The following is a 10,605-nucleotide window of genomic DNA, read 5'->3' on the forward strand; positions in this document are numbered from 1 at the left end:
ATTTTAACAAATTTCATTAAGAAGTACAGCAAAACATAAGGACTTGCGGTTATGTTTTTATCCCTTTGTTTGTGAGAAATATAATTGTTAGAAGGCCTTCGATATGTTGTATGATGTTTGAAACGATCAAGTAGACGAGTTTTGTTTGTCATAGACTATAACGTAAATAGTCTAAGTTATTTACATATTTACCATCTTTAAGTAGTTTACGTTTATGATCCTAGAGTTTAAGAAAGTGCACCATATGATCTTTTTAATTCCTAGCTATCACTGATAAATGCTACCACCAATAGTTGCATATATCATTGATACCACCAACTTCGTAATAGTAGTAAATAGAAGGTTATCAGTGATAGTAGTAATCGTTGATGAAAAAGTGTGAAACAATCATTTCTTAAATTGAAAGCGATCGATGATAGCAACTATCAGTGATAAAAATTGATAGCTGCTATAAGTTGCTATGATTGATAGATGCTATCCGTGATTAGGGTTGTAATTAGGTCGGGTTTCCTTCAAAATCGACCCGACCCAAAATGTACGGTTAATTTGGTAGCAAAGCTCGACTCGACCTGATCCATATTCGGGTCGGGTCAAAATGAATTGGTTCAGACGTTTTTTTCCTCCGCGTAAAAGTAAAAGTAGAACCCCTAAATCCTTTATATCTCCATCAGCAAGTAAAAGTATATTCTTACAATCATTCTCGCAATCCCTTAAATTCCCCTTACAACCCATTCAATTTAGTGGATTCGAACAACAACTACGACTTTATTCACTTCTTCATCTAGCCTGGGAAGATTTATAGCATTCCTTGCTGCCTTCCTAGATGCCTAGATTTTGTACAAACAGAAAACTAGCCGGCTAGTTTCTCAATAAACAAAAGATATTTCAATGCTAGAAGCGTAAAGAACGAAATTAAACAATCACTTTCAACCATTGCATCATCAAATAATTTTCATCATTATCATAACAAGAATCAATCAAATCCAATCTCAAAAGTCAAAACAACAACATTACATTATATTTACAAAAACCACCTGAAAAAACAAACAATTGAAAAACCAAATTCACCCACCCTTTTACATTACACACAAAAACAATCAATTTCTCAATAGCTAATTAAACTGCTAAACTAAGTTTTAATGGGAGCATCTTTAACAGAGGATAAAGCACATACTAATGTAGTTCTTTGAATGGCCCACTGAATGGCCCACTTCCACAACATACTACCTTTCCTTCCTTCAAACCTTTGCCAAAAACACATCAAATTTCAGCAACTAATCCAACTCAATATGGAAAAGAAAATAATATGGAAGGAATGGGAGTTTACTACCTTCATTGTTCTCCGCTCCTTCACAAATGATGGTTGAACCTTGTCCTTTAAATAATCAATCTTCAGAGCAAAATACCACTTTGGTGCTCGTGGCTCAATGCTGTACTTTTTGCATAAGGGAACCCATTTTCTAGCAAATTCTGAGGTTATTCGAGTGGAGAGCACTATCATGCAAAAGTTGATTACTTAAGTATCACTCGCAGATATTGATAATATTTGAGCCAAAAACATAAAGCCCATTTGCTATGTTGAAAATTTAGAGATAAGAACGTATCCTTCTTCATTTAAAAGAAGATAAAAACCAGATCCTTCACGAAAGCAATGTGACTGTTCAAAACATTGCTGATAACAAGTTTTTTTTCTGTTTTGGTTCACACTCCTTACAGAGTAATTTTACTCTTCTAAAATGCAGTCAACAGTAGTTACGTTGTCAAATGATAGAAACTATGTAAGAACAAGAGACCAAATGAAGCACTCACAGTAAAGAATCATCGATCACGACATCAAATATGTAAGAACAAGAGACCAAACAAAAAATTAAAGTTATTCAAATATGTCAATTTCTCTTTTACCTACAATTGAATCTATTGTCTACGTTACACCTTGTTCATATAACTCAAAGTGCTTCCATCACTGTGCTTCAAGATTCTAAAAGAACAAGATTCAATAGTTAACAAGTTAACAATTTAAAACAAAAAAATGTAAATAAAGATTTGAGAGTAGGGATTTAAACCATAGAGTCATTATTCAAATTCTCAAATGCGACTTCCATCTTCTTTCCTATGTTTATGAATTTTAGATCAAAATGACAAACTGTTAGCTTATATGAGATAATTGAAAATTTTAAATGCGTACTTCAAACAGAATATTACCTTCATCAATTTCTTCAGCCTCGTCAATTTCTTCAGTCATGTCATCCAAAAGTTTAGACTGAATCCAATTCTGAGCATAAATGAGTGCCTCTGCAGTTTGAGGAGTTAAAAGAACTTCGAAAAAAAATCTAACACCCGTCCTCTAGTGCTAAGGGTGGACTCTGAAGGCACAGTTGATATAGGAATACTGTAGATGTCCCTGGCTACTTGGCTAATGATCTTAAATCGAGAGGAATTCACCTTCCACCAATTTAGCAAATCTAAATATTCATCTTCTATACGAGCCTCATCCAGATAACGAACCACCTCTGTTTTAGCATCATCTAGACATGTTTTGTTATTTTGTTTAAATCTATCATGAACAGCAACACGTGTCTTATAAGATCCACTAGATGAGATAAGAGGTATTTCACTTTGGCTTTGAAAGTCAAATCCTTCGATAAGTGTATATGATTGTGTTTGTGAATATTTTTCTTTTGACATTCTCATATAATAATCATCACACAATCGACGAAATGCTTCTTCAACCTTATTCGTCCACATTTTTGCACAATCTTTCTCCAAAAATTCATTAAAGCAACAATTCACATAAGCCAACTTGTACCTAGGTCAAGAACTACAGAAACATACAATAATAAATCGGTCTTCTCACTTGTAGTTATACCCTAATACTTGTTGAATTTTGTTTGCATGCTTTAATGTCATCTGACTCAATAATGCATTCTCATATGATGAATATTCACGAATTATTTTTTGGATCAAACAAAGTTCGTGAAAAAATATGTTTGAAGTCACAGACATAGATGCAGAAAACTTCATTGTTACCTCTGAAAATGTCTTTAGGAACTTTAGAAATACTTTTGCATTATCCCAATCTTCAGTAGTAGGAATATCATCCTTTGGCAAATAACTAGGGTCATGCTCCTCTAATCTTTGACACTTAATTGCTCCATCCAACATAGTGAAAGTAGAATTCCATCGGGTTGGAACATATCCATCGTAAGACAATTTTTTTGTAGACATCTTATCTTCTTTAGCAAAATCTTTAAATATTTGCAATCTAGCAGGAGATGACCTAACATATTTCACAACATTTCTGATTCGAATGATAGACACATGTAAATCTTTTAAGGCATCACTAACAATTAAATTAAGAATATAGGCACAACATCTAATGTGAATAAATTCACCATCCAACACCAACCCATTTCTACCTTTGAACTTTTTAACCAAGTAGGCAATGGCTACATCATTTAAACTCAACATTATCAACTATTACAGTAAAGAGCCTATCAATACCCCAACCTTCTAAGCACTTTTCAATGGCTATACCTATTGTATCTCCTTTATGATTAGCTATTTGACAAAAGTTCAAAATTCTTTTGTACAAGTTCCAATCATCATCAATGAAATGAGCCGTTATAACCATATAATTAATATTTTGCACAGAAGTTCATGTATCTGTTGTTAAACAAACTCTTTGGCCACTTCGAGTTAATGCATTTTTTAACTTTTTTTTTCTCCCTCATATACATTTGAAAACAATCATTTGCAACGATTACTCTTGATGGAATCATAAACTTGGGATTTAATGCCCGCAAAATTGGTGAAACCCTTCACTTTCTACAAACTTAAATGACAATTCATCCAAGATAACCATCTTAGCAAACATTGTTCTACAATTTTCTTGAGTGAAGGATGTAGCCATCATACTACTTTCAGAATCTCCCTCTCCTTCAACATTATCTTCCAATGGATTTACATACATCTTACATTTCTCTAAATGTCTTTTTAAATTAGTGGTACCATTTCTTTTGGAATCACAAACATAGGAAGCCCCACAATGTTTACAAGCAGCCCTAGGATATTTAGGATCACATCCTTCTACTTTTATAAAATGTTCCCATACCGATGATGGTAGTTTAATCGATTTTCTTTTTCCTAACACTGGACTAGAACAACTCTATTTTGAAGTCTCGTCTACAGAGAATGAAGTCATCCTAATTATCATCAAATAAAACACACAGAAAAAAACACTCAAATTTTAACTAATGATCATTGAACAACAAAAGTAGAAGATTTTTTGAACAACATCCACTATAGAAAACAAAGCCAAAGGTGAAATTATTTTGACTGAGACAACAAATAAAACAACGTTGTCATAAGATGGAAACAAATTGATAATTACACACATGAAAAAATAACGACAAATAAAACAATGTCGTCATAAGAGATGGAAACAAATTGATAATTACACATATAGCAAAATAACGACAAATAAAACAATGTCATCATAAGATGGAAACAAATTGATAATTACACGTAGAGCAAAATAACTATATATATATAAAAGAAAAATGTTTGGACGGGAAGAACAAAGTGCACTATGTCGTTCAACACCATTTTGATGTCAATTAATATAAGTTAGATCGCTCTAAGATCAATAAAATGACTACCTGATCGAAACATGTAATGATTACTGATGAATTGAAAACGTTCAATAAGAACCCAACTCTAAAAATCATGAAAGAAGAAGATGATAATAGTAAACAAATAATAAGAACTTTGTTCACACTGGGGTAAAATTTGTAGAAAGTGAAGTTTCAGAGAGTAGAACTTGTATAGTCCTACGGTAGGAAACTTTGGCTCATTCCTATTATGGAATTTGATACTGCCACAGCTCCAATATGTCTAATTGACAATAAAATTATAGCATAAAATTAAGGGGGTTAATGGCTTAAAAAACAAGGAACAAACACATGTGTCACTCCCAGGCCTCAACTATTAGCCTCTGTAAATTGACAAACACAATGACAATAAAACTATAGCAGCCAAAGAAGATTATTGCTCTTATTGTAATTTACAACTGTAGTCATACCCCAATTCACATTACATGAACAAGTATATTAAATGAAAACTAATGAACAAATACATTATAACTTACACATCAATACTATCACCTGGGCATTATTTTCAGTGGCAGTATCAACGCCATATCCTAAATTAAACACTATTTCTACTTTCAAGAAATCAAAACTCATAACAAAATTAAACCAAAATTCCTTCCAACCAAAACCCAGTGAAGTTATTCGAGGATAGTGTTCTAAACAACAAAAACTCATAGACAACAAAGCAAAGAGATAGGAAAATAGTGAAAATGATACCTGGCGAGTGACAACGAAAGGGCGAAGGGCGAAAACGAAATGACGAACAGTCAGGGGTATGGGGCGAAGACAAAATGACGAACAGAGAATGGAAGAAGTGAAGAAATGAAGTGGTGAAAACGAAATGTACACGAAAACGAAATGCAGAGCAGTAGACGAAGACGGAATGCGACGAAATACACGAATAGGCGAGCAGACAAAAAATTATCTTATTTTTAACCTAACCGATTAATTTTAGACCCGACCCGACTGGAATCAAATCAGTTCGGTTCGGTTCGATAACACTGTTGTTAGAAACTGGCCCAATTCGAACTGAACTGAATTGGTTCGATTCGGGTCATCAGTTCGATTCGATTTTTTTATACCCTTATCGGTGATAACTTTCAATTTGAGAAATGTTCTATTAGTTGTTATCATTTATAGCAACTATCGGTAATAGCTTCTAATAATGAAAGCCATGAATGGTAGACTTGAACGGTACCATGTTAATTCACCAATTGACTCAAAAGTTTAAGTTTCAATGGTGAGACCATAATTATCATATTCAAACATATACATTAATAACGGTGAACTTAGGAGTATTAAAATATGGCAAAACAACTAAAAAAATTGTTGTTCATGCAACAAACTTGAATTTAAACAAATGAAATAATGAATGAATTTATATGAATGTAAATACAAATTAAATATGGAAACTTGGCTTTATTAAAAAAAATTGTCCTAATTTCATTTCATGTACTGTAGTTAGATACAAATTTCTTTCTTTTGTTGAGGTTAGAAATTCAAATCATTCATTCCTGTTTTACTAAAAAAAATGAAAAAGAAAAATATATATATTTTTTCTTTTGTATATATCTATATCTATATCTCTACTATCTTAACAAGGGTTAAAAAGAAGATTCATTTTTGGACTTGTTTACTCTTTTTCAAATCTTAAATTTCCAACATTTTCCAATCTTTTAATTTAAATCTATCAACCAAAGTTAATTGATTTTTTATTTATGATTATTTAATTAATATAAAAAATAAAATTATCATTAACCATTTATAATCCTTTCAAATTCCCAACATTATGCATAACTTATTATTTAAGAGATAAGATGTTAGAATATGAAAATTATCTATTTGTTTCTATAATATAATTTTCAAAATTAATAAAAATATATTAACAATGAGATTCCAAAAAGTTTTGTAACTTTTATCTTCTACAACTATATCAAGAACTATCTTCAATCTTAAACATTTGAATTTTCTCTTTCTACTTAGATTTGTTTTCTTATTCTTTTTACTCACTATGTTTTGTTTTGTCTATTACTTTGTTTTGTCTATTACTTCGTTTATCTTGATATATACCTTTATGTTGCAATTGCAATAGGTCAAGAAAATACGTATATCTCGATGCACAACACGGATGTCGGGATAAATGACGTCAAAAGAACAAGCTTCTTTCGACTCTGTAGAAGCTTTGTTGAAAAAGGTTGGCAATCCTGACACGACATAAGGTGACGTTAGTATAAGGTAGTTTAATAAAAAAATTATGAACTTCTCTCGATGCCTTATGCATGGCGTCCGGAGAAGTTTATAATTTTTTTAAATATATTTAACTTCTTCCAAAGCCATGCATGATGGCGTTGGGGTTGATGCGGGACTCCTAATGCACCCCGACTGACGTTAGAGTTATATTCTTTAAAACCCATTTTTTAGATCTGTAAACAGATTTGAAGCCAGCCGAAAACGAGAGAGAGCTAGGAGACACCCCAACCGAAAAACGAAAGAGAGGAAGAGATTTCAGAATCCTATTGCCGTCCACCATCTGGTCTTCACCGTCCGGTCATCACCTTCGTCTGTCGTTCGGTCTTCACTTTCGTACGCCGCCCCTCACTGTCGGTAAGTCATTGTTCTTCTTTCTTTTCTTTTTTCTTTATTTTTCTTTTTAAGGATTAGAAATATTATTAATTGTAATTTGTGATTGTTTTTGTATTGTCAAAGGCCTCTCGATGTGTTATTCCACTTGCCGCCGCTGCTGGCTGCCCTGTCATACCACCTCTGTCCGCCGCCGCCGTCTGCCCTATCTCTTTGTTCTTTGAACTTATTTAGGTAGTATTTTTAATTTTGCCCTAAAACTCTTTGTTCTTTGAAATTTCCTAAAATTACTTTGTTTGATGAAATGCTTAGACTGTTTTGAGATTTGTTTGAATTCTCTAGCTTGGATTATGTTGTCTTATAGAATATATATCTTTAAAATAGAGGATCTTCCGACGTTGTATGGATAACGTCGAGAATATACAATTGCAAATGTCGTATAGACGGCGTCGGAAGATGTCTAAGATTTATCGACGCTACATGTTGTACGTCGGGAGATCCCCCTTTTTCGACACTTTTTCATATAACTCCTGACGTTTTTGTGTGTCTGAAGATCCCCCTTTTCTTGTAGTAGTACTTAAAAAACACATGTAAGTGGAGCAAAATTGAAATAATGTCAACGTTAAATCCAAGTCCAAGAATTCTGACTAATTTTTATATATAATTATTATATAGTAATAAGTGCTTTGATTTTGTGTTTTTAGTTAAGTGTACACAGATTCTTCCTTATGATGTAATTAACTTCTTTTAAATAATAATCATAATAAACTAATGAACTCTTTTTAGTGTTTTGAGTTAAGTGTACACAGATTCTTTCTTACGACGTATTTAGCTTCTTTTAAATAATAATCACCATAAACTAATGACCTTTTCTAAGTTGTACGAATTCTTTAAAATTTTTAACTTGTAGTACATTATTATATACAGAACATGATTATAGTCTTGATTTCTCAAGAAAGTAACAATCTTATTTTTACCTTCTTACCATCTTAAAATAAAGCTAGGTAGGTAATTAGTATCTACCATTTCTATAAAAAAGTTTATATAAGTTGACGAGTTGTTCGTAACATGGGAAATAAAAAGATTTGTGACATTTTTTAGTTTAATAATAAATAGAGGAAGAAAGTCACTCACATATAGCCAACTAAACAATCATTATGTGGCTGAATAGTGTTTATATACATTATTTAAAAGATTTAACACTAAAAAATATAAGTTGATAAGTTGTTTGTAACCTGAGAAATAAAAAGATTTGTAACATGAGGGGTATTTTTAGAAATATAGTTATTTTTCAAACTACTGACAAAAATAGAGTAGGTTGAGAAGTCGTGTACCCGTCCAACGTAATCTTATATGTTTACAATTTTTTTTCAAAATTAATTATGTTTAAAAGAGTTTATGTTTTCCTTTATCAAGATTTTAATATAATCTCGGTGTAATGCATCGAGAAGTCCATAAACGATATGTTCTAAATTTCAATTGGATTGAGAGAAATTATTTGTGTACTAAAGGTGTAAGTTATCAAGAGTTTAAATTTCAAATAAGCGTATGTTTTTTTCTTTTGAAACTCATATTATAATTATTAGGATCTAATTTCTTAGTAAAAAACTACCATACTTTTAAAAAAGTTAGACATTTAAGTAATTAATTAACAATGTCTTATACATTTTAAATTAAAATTAACAAGAATTCGAAATTAATTTACAAACTTTCAATTATCTTCATCATCCTCTACGACATCATTGCCTTGCCGTTGTCGTTTATGTCCATGCGTCTACGATCTGTGTGGGCAACATTGAGTCGTTCAATCTGCTGAATAATTTGTTCTACTATTCTTGTGGGGTTCTGTCACATATGTTTTCCAAAGCTTCTATATCGTGTTCCACGGAAAAAGCTTGTACTTGTAAGCTGTGTTCGGGGGGGAGTTATTGTCTATCATTGGCCTCTATGGTAGAATCAGTCGAGGACAACATTGGATCGTTCGGTCTGCTGAATAATTTGTTCTACTATTCCTGTGGTTCTGTCACATATGTTTTCCAAAGCTTCTATATCGTGTTCCACGAAGAAAGCTTGTACTTCGTTAACAAAATCATACTGAAAGATTGCAAGTAATACAAACCAAATTAATGTTTTATTATTATTAAATGTATAAAATAAAGCATATTAAATCCTTACCATGCAATGATAGAAAGCGCCATCTTGGGTGATGAAGCGTCTGGTAATCGACTTGTACTAGAGAAAATAGTTCTTTGATTTCGTTTGTTGGCCTGTGGTGGGTGCTTCAACCTGAAAATTATATCGGGAATTCCACATCCCGATATGTTTCGTATGAATCTGACGCAATCCTGTTCATGCTTACGCCTCAAATCTATTTGATGCATGCTCGAATATGTGAAACTAATCGCTGGTGGCATTTGAAACATATTAAATTGTCGCAACACGCGATCTTGTTGATGCTTCTCGACTAGATGAAAACAAATCAATGGACCCACGTAAGTTCACACCGCTTGATCACTATGACATTCTAAGAGGAAGCGATGCCATAATGTTAGGCGTGTATAGTGTCCAATCAGTCTATTGAAAAAGCAAATGTCAATAAGCAACAAAAAACAGAACTATAGAACATTCATATAATATTTTACTACCTGAGACCGCCTCAGCCGATCAAATGTCCTTCGATATGTCAGCAACATATTTACTGACTGTTCAGATGCAGGTAGAGCACCACTCCATCTATTTGTGAAATAAACCATGAATGCTACAACATTCTCTGTGGCGCTACAATGGGAAATCTATCGTATGCCCATACTTGTAGCAGCATTAATGGGCCAGCGATCTCTAAGGTCTGTGCATGACTCGCTCGACAGAGTTCCCTATACAACCATGCGAGGGTCACAGCGCCCCAAGCATATGTACCAGCTTGGTCGAAATCGAATATGAATTGGAGAAACATACAATGGACTAGGGTGTTTGACTTATCGGCAAAAAGAAAGCCCCTAATCAACTGCATGCAGATAACCTTCTAGTTATACCTTAATGATCCTGTCAGAGGCTCCCCATCCACTGGCAACCCCAACTGCACTGCAACATCCTGTAGCATGATCGTGCACTCCCTACAAGGCATGTGAAATGTGTGGGTCTCTGGTCTCTAACGCTCGACCAGTACAGTAATCAAATGCTAATCTAACTGCATGAACCTAACTTGGGAAACCACTAGAAATTCGGCAGCCTCTAAGTATTGTGCAATACGCTGGTCGAAGGGGATGGTGTGTTGAGACGCTACCTCTCTCCTCCGACTACTCAACACGATGGTGAAGGAGGTATCCTATATGATCTGTGATCTATAAGTCGCTTGTAGACATAGATAGGTATCATC

The 10,605-nt window shown here is 33.3% G+C and overlaps 1 protein-coding gene across 1 annotated transcript; it reads right to left on the reverse strand.

Moving 5' to 3' along the window:
- Window positions 1-1,039: 1,039 nt before the first annotated feature.
- On the reverse strand, window positions 1,040-10,329 carry LOC127149995 (uncharacterized). The gene is made up of 5 exons (XM_051086615.1): window positions 10,262-10,329; window positions 9,875-9,962; window positions 5,367-5,586; window positions 1,331-1,494; window positions 1,040-1,244 (listed from the first exon to the last, which is right to left on the reverse strand). The coding sequence occupies exons 1-5, from the start codon at window positions 10,327-10,329 to the stop codon at window positions 1,239-1,241; spliced, it is 546 nt and encodes a 181-aa protein (XP_050942572.1). The 3' UTR covers window positions 1,040-1,238.
- Window positions 10,330-10,605: the final 276 nt, after the last annotated feature.

Source organism: Cucumis melo, chromosome 6 (genome assembly GCF_025177605.1).
Source record: "Cucumis melo cultivar AY chromosome 6, USDA_Cmelo_AY_1.0, whole genome shotgun sequence".
Lineage (NCBI taxonomy): Eukaryota > Viridiplantae > Streptophyta > Magnoliopsida > Cucurbitales > Cucurbitaceae > Cucumis > Cucumis melo.